Genomic DNA, 14934 nt, shown 5'->3' on the forward strand with positions numbered 1-14934 from the left:
TATTTACAGAGTGTCCAATGTATCTATAATGATATCACAATTTATTGATTTATTTACAGAGTGTCCAATGTATCTATAATGATATCACAATTTATTGATTTATTTACAGAGTGTCCAATGTATCTATAATGATATCACAATTTATTGATTTATTTACAGAGTGTCCAATGTATCTATAATGATATCACAATTTATTGATTTATTTACAGAGTGTCCAATGTATCTATAATGATATCACAATTTATTGATTTATTTACAGAGTGTCCAATGTATCTATAATGATATCACAATTTATTGATTTATTTACAGAGTGTCCAATGTATCTATTATGATATCACAATTTATTGATTTATTTACAGAGTGTCCAATGTATCTATAATGATATCACAATTTATTGATTTATTTACAGAGTGTCCAATGTATCTATAATGATATCACAATTTATTGATTTATTTACAGAGTGTCCAATGTATCTATAATGATATCACAATTTATTGATTTATTTACAGAGTGTCCAATGTATCTATTATGATATCACAATTTATTGATTTATTTACAGAGTGTCCAATGTATCTATAATGATATCACAATTTATTGATTTATTTACAGAGTGTCCAATGTATCTATAATGATATCACAATTTATTGATTTATTTACAGAGTGTCCAATGTATCTATTATGATATCACAATTTATTGATTTATTTACAGAGTGTCCAATGTATCTATAATGATATCACAATTTATTGATTTATTTACAGAGTGTCCAATGTATCTATAATGATATCACAATTTATTGATTTATTTACAGAGTGTCCAATGTATCTATAATGATATCACAATTTATTGATTTATTTACAGAGTGTCCAATGTATCTAGTATGGTATCACAGATGTCTATAGCAAAATGTAGCGATGAAATCAAAGCAAAGTTTAAAGACCCAAAAATAACTATGGACCAGCTAAAAGCTCTTATTCAGCAATTCATTGAGTAAGTACATGAAGTAGGGGTACATTTGGAATTTAGGCTGCATAGTTTAGAAAAGGTATCAATTAATTCAGAATTCAACATATAATAAAAAATCTTTACGTAAAATTCAAATATGAATTTAAGTACTGTGTATTCTATCTTTTTTTTTTTAGAATATAAATACTTCATTTGTACAAACCAAATTAACAAATGATATTGTATTTTGTTATTTATTTGTAAAACGCTATTTCAGTGCTTCTCAGACTGACAGCCACCAAAAACAAGGATTTGCTTCATCAGCCTATGGAATGTCAAAGGTTGGTGTAACCGTGATGAGCTTCATACAGCAGAGAGAATTGAACTCTGACCCTAGAGAGGATATTGTTGTGAATGCAGTAAGTAAATAATTTTAGCTCACCTGGTCCCAAAGCCTATGTCAGGTTGGAGTTATTTCCTTCACTTTCGGTCTACTGTGGATTCATTTATTTTCGTGGGTACCAATTTTCGTGGATTGCTGAAAACTGGCATTTTCGTGGATATTTGATTTAGAGGTTGTACCAAACGCTGTATATAAGAAAGCCTATTGATAATATGTTATTTGTTGAACACTTGAATTCGTGGTTGACCTGTACACCAGAAAATTGGTATCCAACAAATAATAATGAATCCACAGTATGTCATCAATTTTTTTTAACCTTTTTTAAGACACTTCTTCTAGGACACTCTTAGTTCAAGAGGGGTAAAAAACAGAGGGGCATTCAAACTCATAGATTGAAAATAAACTGACAATGCCATGGCAAAAAAAAAAGACAAACAGACAAATAGTACATTGTAGTAAACAAGACAAAACATAGAAAAATAACACCATAATTAATAACCATCATCCTGATGGTTTTAATGCAAAGGAGTAACTTTGGTAAGGGCCATATTTGCCCCGATTATAAAGTTCAATGTTACAAGATGAAAAATCTTTCAAGTTGACTAAAAGACATGTGAGAAAGTTAAATATACTTGTTGGGTCAAAGGTCTATTCTAAAGCGTTGAATTTTACATCGCAAATACCGGGTAGGTCAAATAACGAGATTTTAGCAAAATTTTACAAAATCAGGCAGTTTTCAACACAATTGAGGAACAGGAAACACAGCGTGCAGGCATCGACAAACTAAATATTCAAGTTAGCCATGCAAAATGTCTTGACACATTATTTCAAAAGATCTTTTTTGTCGACGAATGCGCTCTATAATTCCTGTCCAAGAATCAATGGAAATTTGCCCATTTTTATTGAATTTCTTGTGGAAAATCAAAATGAGTACTATTTGTGACGTCATTAATATAACGCAGGCATGTACATATTTATCAAAAGGCTTATTTCCTATTTAGTCACTGTATTAGCAATCTGTCATTGTGATCTATTGGTCAATAAATTACTAATTTGAATTTTAGCTAAAAAAACAGGGCTATTTTAGGACCTTATCGAAGCTACTCCTTTAGTCCCAAATTTCCCACTGATCAACCAAATGGTCATGATGGTTGCCCTTGCTAAAAGTAGAAAAATTTTGGATAAAACTAGCAAAATGACAGTTTAAAGCTTTCTATGTTATATTTCAGAACTGTTCAGTTAATAGTCATTAATTTATAAAATAGTTTATGACAAAAATATAGGAATGATGTAGGTTAAAAATCAAAGACGATTAGTTTAATATATATTATCACCTATTATATCTGGTGCTGGTTAAGGTATTATAGAAGGACAACAGGAGAGACTCAGTGGACCAGCTACTAATATAAAAAGAAGATGTAGTATGGTTGCCAAAGAGACAACTCTTCATAAGAGACCAAATGACACAGAAATTAACAACTATAGGTCACAGTATGGCCTTCAACAATGAGCAAAGTCCATACTGCAAAATCAGCTATAAAAGGCCATGAAATGACAAATGTAAAACATTTCAAAGGGGAAAATTAACAAATTCAAGGAAAATGAAAGAAAAGCAAATATGGTACATAGCAACAAACAACAATCACTTATTACTATTATTACTAGCTATAGATATACAATTTATTTTTCATATTTTCAGTGTTGCCCAGGATATGTTGATACTGATATGAGTTCTCATAAAGGAACTAAAACAATAGAACAAGGTAATTTTTATTTCTTTATTTTTCAGCCTAAAAAATTAATCAGGCAAAAAAATACTCAGTTAAAGTTATGTTCATCAAAGAAAAGAGGCGAAAGATATCAAAGGGACATTCAAACTCATAAGTAAAAAAAAAACTGTCAACAACATGGCAAAAAAACCCAAAAAGACAAACAACAGTACACAAAACACAACATAGAAAACTGACAACAACATGGGAAAGAAAGAAAAAGACAAACAACAGAACACAAAACACAATAAGAAAACTGAATACTGATCAACATGAACCCCATAAAAACTGGATCTCAGATACTTCAGAAGGGTAAGCATATCCTGCTCCACATGTGTGGTGTTGCTTATACATGTATAGGTTCAAACCTAGTGATAAGTCTTAATTAAGTCTTAGTAAAGGAATGCCCGTTCTTGGCTAAGCAAGCAGCTATCAACAGTAAGAACACAGACTGCTCAACTGATAGGAAAATGTGTCCAAGTATGTTGAAATATCTTTATTGGGATTGTTACCTTAGGCTTCTCAGACTATCAGTTTAGGGTAAAGAAGGGTTTTTATTCAGTTCACAATAACAAGTTCTCTTCCTGAAATGTAATACTCCCCAATGGACATCGAACATAATCTTCATCATCAACAACAACAACATAATCATCATCAATATCTATGATAAGGCACACAATTCAAAACTAAAGAGTTTTAAAATATCAAATCTATTTTACATTTGTTTATAAATCAGTTTCTTTCCTATTTCATTTTCTATAATCCGTATCAAAGTTTCTGAAACACAAGAAGTGTGTCTTACATTATGGATGTACATGTTACATACTAAACTAAACCAAAATTGAAGTTCTGGAATTAACAACTTTATCATTTTATTGGCAACCAAATTTGAAAAAAGCAGCATATAGGTATATATGAAATCACCAATGACACACATTATTGAGATAAAAGACTTCTTCTGCATTCAAACATGTTCATAAAGGGATTTCTCTGGACCTTATATAACTGACCATATACGAATTGAGGTTCATAGAGCATTGGGAATTACAACATCAGGACAATTAGGGGTTGACTTGACCAGATTTTCCTACAAATCGTGATCATATAAGCAGGTTAGACTGTAACTAGATTAATTTGGGTCAAAAGTTTCCACTGACATTCTTGTATAATGGTGTTTTCTGGTTATAGTAGTCATCTTGTTTTCATTATTTTTATTACCTGGCTGTTACTATTTATATACCACTACAAAACTTGCTCAACAGTCCCCTCTTTTCTTCTCATTATATATTTTATTTAACTTGTTATATATATTTTTAATATTTTTAATCGTTTTAAATGCTTATATCACACAAACAAGCTCACAGACATTTAATTTTGGTTGCTTAATGTAACTTGTTTCTTTACACAATTTCATTTAGTACCCCATTAATCTCTGCAAAGTCGGGTTACAACCATGTCACTTTAAAGGAAATATATAGAAAATATCTCTACAAAATAGAAGAAAAATCAAGATTTGCTCCTGTTGCTTGTTCAACATGTTCAATTCCCAAATGCTGATATCTAAAAAACCACACACAAGCATATAGTTTTCTGCTTTACTTTTACAGCTTCAACAAATGTCTTGTTATTTGTAAGACCTATTTTCTATAGAACAATTAACAGAAAACATACTTGCAAATATTATAATTAAAAAGATTTTCAAACACATCATGCATATATTTATATATTTAAGTTTAGTATGATTTTGAAATTAAAACAGAATTTGATCAGGTTTTCATGTTCAAAATTTAATAATATTGCATTTGACGATTGAATGTTCTCTTTTTTATAAGTTATTAAAATTTGATTGCCACTTTTGTAGTGCTGAGGATACTTTCTTTGTTGAACAAACCACACAATACCTAAAATTAAATATATTAAAGAAAAATTGTGACCTTAGGACAGGAGAATGGAAAGCAGATTGAAATAGTTATGATTAATATGCAAATTCAAAATACATAATAAAATTAAGAAAGGAAATGGGGAATGTGTTAAAGCGACAACAACCCGACCATAGAGCAGACAACAGCCGAAGACCACCAATGGGACGTCAATGTAGCAAGAATTCCCGCACCCGTAGCCCGTAAGTGTCCTTCAGATGGCCCCTAAAAAATATGTATACTAGTACAGTGATAATGGACGCCATACTAAACTCCGAATTATACACAAGAAACTAAAAATAAAAATCATACAAGACTAACAAAGACCAGAGGCTCCTGACTTGGGACAGGCGCAAAATTGCGGCGGGGTTAAACATGTTTATGAGATCTCAACCCTTCCCCTATACCTTCCCCTATAAGTTCTCAACCCTCCCCCTATAAGTTCATCTCATCAATTTAAACTTATTGTATCTATATGCTTCTACTTTGTTTTTTTCAGGAGCAGATACACCAGTGTATTTAGCAATGCTTCCACCTGGAACAACTAGCCCAAAAGGAAACTTCGTGTCTGACAGAACCATTCAAAACTGGGGATGACTGTCTAATAAACTTTGATGGGCTAGTTTACTGAGCCTTTTTTGATATAAATTTATTATTTAGAAATATTGATCATACATCATACCTCTTTGTCTTAGTATTTTTTTTAACCTCTGAAATTCCATTTCTTAATGATGAATTTTTAAGAGATTTTGATAAAGGGAGTCATTGAAAATCTATGTCAATGAAAAAATATACTTGAAAAAGAATAAAAGGAATATTGAAATTATTGGACAGTACAACAGACCAAAACAACAACTTATTCAATGCAACTTTTATACAAGTAAAAGTTTAATCTATAAATCCAAGTTTAATCTACTGTTTTCTACAAATAGAAATCCCTGTCCGAAGTCAGAAACAAGATAATTGTTTTCTATTCGTTTGATGTGATTAAGCTTTTGACTTTACGATTTGATAATTGACTTTTGAATTTTCCTTTGAATTTCGGTATTTTGTCATTTTACTTTTTACCTCAAATCTCAAAAATGAATGTATTAACAAAGACAAGCAACATGTAACAACACTTGGTCCAGATAACCTGACTTGCAATCGTCTAGGCACAACATATGTTGGGTAAAACAGGCAAGTGACAAAAGTTACAGAAAGAGGGACATGGAAATGCTTTCTGGCGGCGCCAACAGTTTATCGATTATTGATATAAGCCATTTTTTCCTAAGGTTTAATATGTCACCTCTTCTTCAGTGTACCCCCTGTAATGTGTTCTTTGTATATGACCTCATTTTTGTGGTTCAGTAACATTGTCAATTAATCAAAATATAATCGGTTATTTCTTACATTTGAATTGAACGTCCAATTACATAAAAAATATAATTACCAGTTTGGATAAGACGTTGAAACGGTTTTAAGATATCTATTATATGTTGAAATAATGTCTGGAACTTATACCCACTTGTGCAATAAAACAACAGAGATATCCTAAAAGATCTATAATATAAAAGCAATTCAGAACCAAAACAAAGTTTAATACATTCTGTCCCAGAAGACTAATATCATGCAACTATTTTTTTAACGAAGACAGGATAATGTCTTGTTTTACCACCAGCCCAGTAGTCACTTCGGTGTTGACATGCATATCAATTATATGGTTATTTTAAAATCATCTGTTTGCAAAAGTACAAATAATTCAAAATACTTAGGACTCTTATCCCAGGCATAGATTACCTTAGTCGTATTTGGGACAACATTTTGGAATTTTGGGTCTTCAATGCTCTTCAACATTATACTTGTTTAGCTTTCTTACTATTTTGATATGAGTCTTATATATAGACGAAACGCGCGTCTGGTGTGTCAACTAATTAGCCTTGTACCTTTGATGACAATTTATCAAATGTTGTCCAGTATTTCATTAATCTCTTACTAACAAACATGTCCGTGTAATTTACAGTATCTGTTGGAGGTGTACCAAATAAATAGCCATATTAATTTGAACTGGATACTCCGAACCAAGCAGGTTAAAATAGGACAAAATAAAGTAAAATGAAGAGCATTGAGAACAAAAAATCCCTAAAAGTTTTGCAAAATACAGCTAAGATAATCTATATTCCGGAGGTAGAAAAGCCTTATAATGTTATATGTGTCACTGTTATCAAAAAAACATTTCTATTGTGAATCTTGTCTCAAAATTTTCTACGTAAGGAAATGCCTGTTATAAGTCAGTAATATGATAGTTTTTGCATTTATGTGACATATTTGATGTGTTTGAGCTTTTGATTTTGCCATTTGATTATAAAGAAATTTCCGTTTTTAATTTTTCTTGTAGTTCGGTATTTTTGTTATTTTACTTTTCATTATCTTAGACATGACAAATTATATTCAGATATGGGATTTATAAAACCAAGGACTATTTTATTGTACATACTATCTCAAATACATTTTCCAAAACTCTTTGGTTTCAAAGGGGCGAGGTGATTAAAATCATAAACCGAAAAAGGCAGTCAAGCGAAGACAAACACGAATGATAAATTGACAAAAATGCCTTGCAACAGGGTACCGATGGACTCTGAAGAGAGTTGTAATTAGGATTCCTTTATGCAACGAGGGCATACAAATCTCCAAAGTGTACCCATTCATACATGGGCATAGCTGCTTATTGACACATCCCATACAATTAAAATAGTACCCCCACTTTAACACAGATTTACCGATGGACGTAAGACTCATTGGAAAACCATATTTCTATTCCCCGATGACATATTTTATAATACGAATGCAACAGCAACAGCAGCTGCAAGTCATGCTAGTATAGGCTTACTAAGCGGTTTTGTTATTAACTTAGTTTGTCATTTTTACAGAATAAGGCCCTGATAAACAACAAAAGAGATGGAAAACGAGGTGTCGTCCGATGCTGGTAATAAGAAAACATATAATCGTCCCTTCTACTGAGGCTCGGTCACATCCGAGCTGTGTCAATTATTACAGAAGTGGAATCAATCCCAAATATCGAGTCATCTGTTTCTCCGTGTATGATAGGTTTTTGAAAAGCATGACTGTGTAATTGAACATAAAGATATCCCAATTCATACTATCTCAATCGGAACTTTCTCCACATTAAAACGTTTTATGCGTATTCCCTCTGGTTTCGATTACATTGCTATAAATCCATGTTCATTGACCAAACAGACCAAAATTACCAATGCAATTTCTTTTCTGATAAAATACTGGATGAATTCTTTCAAAATAGACGAACAATTGTTTGGAAAGCACATAATATAGGGGAAAAAGATTCTTGCATTTGTCTATAAATCATCCAATCTCCTCTTTTAATCCAGAGATTTATCTTAATAAATAAAATGTGAAATTATTTTGGCTTAAATGATGTAGCTTAACATAATGGTCACTGAATTCGTTTTTATGGTAAACATCATTCAAATTGGTGAAAGATACTAAAATACGTCGAAATAAGCGTAACATCAGATAGGTAATAGATTGGTTAATTTATAAAAAAGAAGGGAGTGACTATGTTTATATATCTAACGAATACCAATAAAACGGAAACGACCAAAGCAGATACATATATTCTTGTTCTATGACAAAAAAACGACTATTATTCAAACAAAATTCTCGGAAAATGACATTATCAAAATGCTAGATTTCGCAAGTAACACATTTGTTACTTTCAGAGAGCGTGTTTTTCAACAAACAAACGGAATTCCCATTGGAACCAACTGTGCTCCTCTCCATGTTGACTTGTCCTCATTCGTACAAGGCAGATTCAATACAGGAGCCTTTACAGAGGAATGAAAAAAGCTATCATTATCGTTTCCTTATCAATAATGATGCCCTCTCTCTAAACATTTCAAAGTGTGGTGACTAAGTTGAATGCATCACTGATCGAACCGGCAAAAAAAGATACAACAGTTACAGTAAAATCTGCCTCAAAGCTGATTCTTTATCTAGAAATTTACAATAAAGGTCGGTTGAGATCTAACTTTGACAACAACAGCAATGATTTCCGCCTTCAAATTTTAGATTTAGCATTTATACATGTTATATCTATCAGCATTGGATAATTTGGTACATATGAAGTAAATATCTCCAATTGATACACTATTTCATAGATTATGTTTCCTATCACTATTTCCTTGATAAAAGGTTGATGCTTACAAGAAAGCTACTAGTATCAAAACAAGAGTTCCAAGTTGTTAAGTAGAAATTTTCTATTCGGAAATTTAACCTTCACCATCAAGTGCTAGTTACCCGTAATAGATTCTCTTTTTATCAGACGGAAATGTTCCAATTGTCGTTATCACAATAATGTACTTCTATATTGTATACTTAGACAATTTACGTATAGTGTCTTGAAATATGAAATTTATTTGTATGAGGCTTAGAAACGGGAGAATTGCGAGGTTGCACCGAGCATTTTCCCGTTTCTGGCCGAATAAAAATAAATTTCATATTTCAAGACACTATACGTATATTGTCTTTATACTGAGATCGATAAAAAAAAAAAAAAAAAAAAAAAATATGTAACAAATATTGTTAAAAAAAGTGTTTGGAATTTCCCTCATTTGGTACCATTTCGGGTATTTCCCTATGAGCGTAGTCCAGGCGGTAAGACATTGACATTTTAAGGAATTAGAAAGGGAAACTGAGCTTAATTAATAACATTTAATAAACATGGTATATAAATTACCAATTTGAAGACATAACAAGTTTAAATTCATAAAAGTTCATTTTTACTTTACATTGTCATGGTTGTGACGTGACGTTGTTGATGAAATACAGTAGTTCCGGTAAGTAGGCGGGGCTTATAGGTAAGTTGAGGTCATTGATGTATAAAGCTAACGTTTATACGTATAGCTTTATCTGTATAGTAAAATAGCTGATTGCAGTATAAAAAGTCTTGTCTATCCTTTGCCATGTCAAAAATGTTTTAATTCCAATATTCAGTCATGTTCAAGGGTAAGTAAATGAAATGACCAATGATTTACGAACTTGGTGGGGTCATATTGCTAGATACGAGTCAATTACCAACAATTGCTTTTTAAAACGCCAACTGACCATTCGATATTGAATTGCACGGTGCAATATATACTTTATATGATTTATCAACTTTTTTTAAGGTTTATGACCAATTCTGTAGCCATTTTTGTACGAATTTTTCAAACCTCAATTGTATCAAAACTACTACAGATGTAATGAATAATTGAGATAGGCCATTTTGTACATATACCAAGGTGAAACTTGATGCAAAGCATTATTATTTATTGTTTCATTGCATTTAATAGAAAAAGAGTACTTTGTGGCAAATAAACAAAGATTTTTATAGAAAATCCCACAGCCTTTTGATTCAGAGCTTTTTGTTATAAAATTTGAAACAAAGATTACTCACTTGCTTTTCTATGATGCGCTAGTGTTTATTTTTTACACAAAGTTCTAACCAACCTGTAAATTCCAAAATACCTCGTGCTGAGTCAATAAATTCGAGCGCACCCTAAAAGGTGTACTTGATTTGGTCCATGTTTTAATATATTTTAACCAATAGCTACATAAATATACTCGTTTTTGCGGAAATCAATGCTAGCACTGCATGCAATAATTTTATATCTTTCAGTCATGAATTGCCAAATATGAAGGTACAAGGATAAATGCTGTGGATTTTCTATAAAATTTCCGTATGTTTAGCATTTAATCAACACAAGGGTACATAATCCTTAAAACGCGATTGATGTCACCTGTGTAGCAGGGTCTGCTAACCCTTACAATTGGTGCCATCATATCCGGTTTGTGTTACTCAGTCTTAATAGTGTGATATCCAGTGATCGAAAACAAAAGAAAATTCAAAAGACCTTTCCAGTCACCAATTTTCTAAGTGTTCCAAAAAGTGTTTAGCATGTTACAATTTCCCAAAGTATGCTTATTTTTTCAAGCCTAAGTTATCGAGCACGCCTGTCTGTTTTTGTCACATGTACATTTAATAGAGAACTATTGTCTCTTCGTGAATATAGATATTTTAAAAGTCTGTCTATGCAGGTTTAAGATTAAAGAAAACCAATGTTTTAAAGTAGGTATCTTTCTACGATTTTGTATACAATTTTAAGAAAAGTTCGTCTACGTTCTTAGGTCTACTAGATCTATTTACATTCAATGTTTACATCGAAATAAGGTCTGTTTGATTTTGCTTAGTAACTTAATTTCAAAAGTGCCAAATTTGCGGCATATCAATCGAAATTTTGTCCCTGAATTTATCTGATCTAGCTGAATATATATACAAATAATTAGCATGTTCTAGAGAGGTATACAGACAGTAAACGAATTAATTGAAGTTGGTTCTCCAAAAAATCATTTGCAAAGCAACATTTTAAACAATTTTTACTCTATAACCTGCTGCATTCATCATTTAAAAATGATAATATTGATTGGAAGTATTATTATATTTATTTCTTATTTCTTTTTTTGCTATTTACCCGAACGTTTTTACGTAAATCAATAATTGATAGCGACATTACTAAAATGTGAAAAGCATAGAGAAGATAAAGTTTACAATATTATATCACTTGATTTCCCACTGTTTTCTATATTGTGTTGTACAAAAAAACCAAAAACGAATGGACAAGAACTGTCATATTCCTGACTTGGTACAGGCATTTTCAAATGTAGAAAATGGTGGATTTATCCTGATTTTAAAGCGCTAAACCTCTCACTTTGATGACAGTTTCATCAAATTCCGTTATATTTACAATGATGCGTGAACTAAACAGACATAATAAATAAAATAGTCAAAATATGGGTACAGCAGTCATCATCGTGTAACAGTTTTAAAAGGAACAATTTAACAGAACACAAACACAACTATTTACAAACACATTCATTGATTCGCGTGTCTGACGTCAGAAAATTGTATACGTCACATAAATTTATCGTTCAATGTATATACAAACAATTTAAAAATTTCACATGGGCAATGTTAGCTTACAGGGTTAAAAAATCAAAGTATGTAAGAATTAATTTCAGAAATAGACCGAAATTTTAAATAGTTCAAAATTTATATACTAGAATATACTAGTATAAGAATCCACTTCTTTCCAATCTTTCCAATCTTGACTACACTACAATAATATCACAACGCAATGCATTTAGCCGTGCAGACTAACAGAGCCGACGTTTAATGTATATTTTATATTATAAATACATATATGTAATACAAATAAATTCCAAATGAAACACAGAAATATTAAACGTTTGTAAAAGTCTACTTTGAATCAATAATATACACATATAGCCTTTGCATGAGGTCGATACAAGGATATATTGACCTGAAAGAAGTATATTGACTGAGGACGAAGTCCGAGGTCGATATACTTCTTTGGGTCGATTTATCCTGTATTGACCAAATACAGAGCCTATATTTGTTATATTATTAATTTCAGACCATTATGCATATTTGTATCAAAATCGTCATTTGATTTTGTTTGAATTTTATAGATATCATATTGTCTCCTTGACAATAACAACATATTAGTTGTTATTTAATTTTTTGTTTTGTTTGTTTGACATCTTATGTATTTGAAGATGTTTTCGTCAAATAATCGATCTCACTGTCAGATATCCATTTGTTTCAAAACGTTTAACGATATCCTGAAATTCATTACATGACGTCACAAAGTAAATCGGTTTTTAGATATTCTAAATATAACCGTGCAATATGCTCTGTGCAATATGCTTTTTGCTATCCGCCGTTTTCTCTTTACCTTCGAAAATATGGTTTAACACGCGACTATCCCTAAACGAATCAAATTTGTTAAAATATACGAATTAATAATATTAGCCCATATATAAAAATAAACGTGCAATATGCTCTGTGCAATATGCTTTTTGCTATCCGCCGTTTTCTCTATACCTTCGAAAATATGGTTTAACACGCAACTATCCCTAAACGAATCAAATTTGTTAAAATATACGAATTAATAATATTAGCCCATATATATCTATGTATGTATGTATATATATATCCGTTTTTAACGTAACCTCGTCGCCCAGGAAAAACCAACAAAACTTTACAAAAAAACATTGATATGGAAACCTGTGTTCGGAGCAAGTGCAAGGCCAAACTTCATAAAAAAAACAAAATAATATATAATATCAAATATTATGAAATATTGAAGTTTAGTGTTGAACGTCTGCGGCTAGAATGATTTTCAAACACAAGAAAATTAAAAACCCGCCTTCACCCCATTAAAGTAATAGTACTTATTGACACAATCCAAATGATTGGTCCCCGTAACCACGTGTACAACTACACACAACAAGAAACTGCCAAAAACATACCGTTCTAAAAAACGTTCCTTTTAGACAACAACTTCCCGCTATACTCCGAAACGCGGGAAAATACATATATCATATTGACTGGATCTTTTAAAGTACAGAGTCACATTATAAGTACCAAAGAAACATAAAAAGTCGCATATACAAAACACACCATCAAAAATGAAAGATAATACAAACACATTGACGGGATGTTTAAGTACCGAGCCACGTTAAACGAATATCACATAAAACAATCCAACAGAAAAAGTAATATTAATAATAGAACAAAGACAAATGAAAGAACAATATAACACGTTGTTAAGATGATAAACAACATCAGTACGCAGAATCTATACATCAAGACCATCATGTATTATTTGTTAAGTTGATACGGAATATTTATCAACAAGGTCTTGGTACCTTCCGATGAACTTTTTTAGAAAAAGGACGAGACGTTCTTTGACACACCCCTTATTCATCAACTTTCGACTCAGACACTGATGACAAAGTCTGGGTAGGAGCTGCATGCTCTTGAATATCGAATAAGTTGGGAAATATATATTCCATATGGTGGTGAAGTTGGTATATTGCTACTAAGGTGGGGAAAATTTATAATTTCAAAATCAAAATCTTTTCGTTTGTCACAGATTCTTGTACTGAGATGACTGTGTAAGTCAAATTCGAGATATAAGTCTAAAAAGGAGGAAGCCGTGTCTGTCGTTTCTTTAATTTCTAGTTCTGGGGGATATATTAATGGAACCCAATCAGAAAAGTTCTGATTGTTTATGGAAAGAACATCATCAATATATCTGAAAGTGAAATTAAATAATCTGGCTTCTTTGATCCTCTTGTTTTTGACAAGTGTCTGAAGGAACTCCGATTCATATGAAAATAAGAAGAGGTCAGCGAGAAGAGGCGCACTGTTTGTTCCCATAAGAATGCAGACAATTTTTTGGAAAAGTCTACCTCCAAACTCAACAAGTATGTTATTGATAAGCAACTCCAGCATACTGACCACTTGTTCTTCTGTGTAGCATATGTTTTACCTTTTTGTTTGTCACTATTAACGAATTATGCCTTATGATATCCCAAAGTAATAAATTTAAAGCGTATGCTACCATTTTTATGTTGAAAGGCATTGTGGATAATATCTTTAAGGCGATTTTTTAATTTCACATGGGAAATTGTGGTATACAGGGTTGAAAAATCAAAAGTTTTGATAGAACTAATTTCAGAACAAGACCGAGATTTAAAATTGCCTAGAAGTTCTTTAGACTTTTTAAGAATCCACATATGGTTAATACCACTACGCGAGTAAACAGTTTCACAGTATTTCTAGAGACCCTCCTTCACTGCGGACAGAATTTTAGTCAATCTAATTGGACAATTCTTTAGTGGAACATGAAGATGAGCCAGCAATATATCGTTGTTTGTACGAAATTTAATGAAGCTTTGGTATCCATACAAACAAGGTAAGTCCTCCGATTTGGTATTCAATGTTATGTTGATTGAAACCATGATGGACTTATGATT

The 14934-nt window shown here is 31.6% G+C and overlaps 1 protein-coding gene across 1 annotated transcript in view; it reads left to right on the top strand.

Moving 5' to 3' along the window:
* Positions 1 to 5715, top strand: part of LOC143043775 (uncharacterized) — a 30971-nt gene extending 25256 nt beyond the window's left edge. The window contains exons 13-16 of the mRNA XM_076215953.1: positions 860 to 988; positions 1221 to 1362; positions 3046 to 3109; positions 5534 to 5715. Of these exons, the coding sequence (XP_076072068.1) occupies positions 860 to 988; positions 1221 to 1362; positions 3046 to 3109; positions 5534 to 5631 (433 nt within the window). The 3' untranslated portion in view covers positions 5632 to 5715. The remainder of the gene's footprint in view (positions 1 to 859; positions 989 to 1220; positions 1363 to 3045; positions 3110 to 5533) is intronic.
* Positions 5716 to 14934: the final 9219 nt, after the last annotated feature.

This window comes from Mytilus galloprovincialis, chromosome 8 (assembly GCF_965363235.1).
Source record: "Mytilus galloprovincialis chromosome 8, xbMytGall1.hap1.1, whole genome shotgun sequence".
Lineage (NCBI taxonomy): Eukaryota > Metazoa > Mollusca > Bivalvia > Mytilida > Mytilidae > Mytilus > Mytilus galloprovincialis.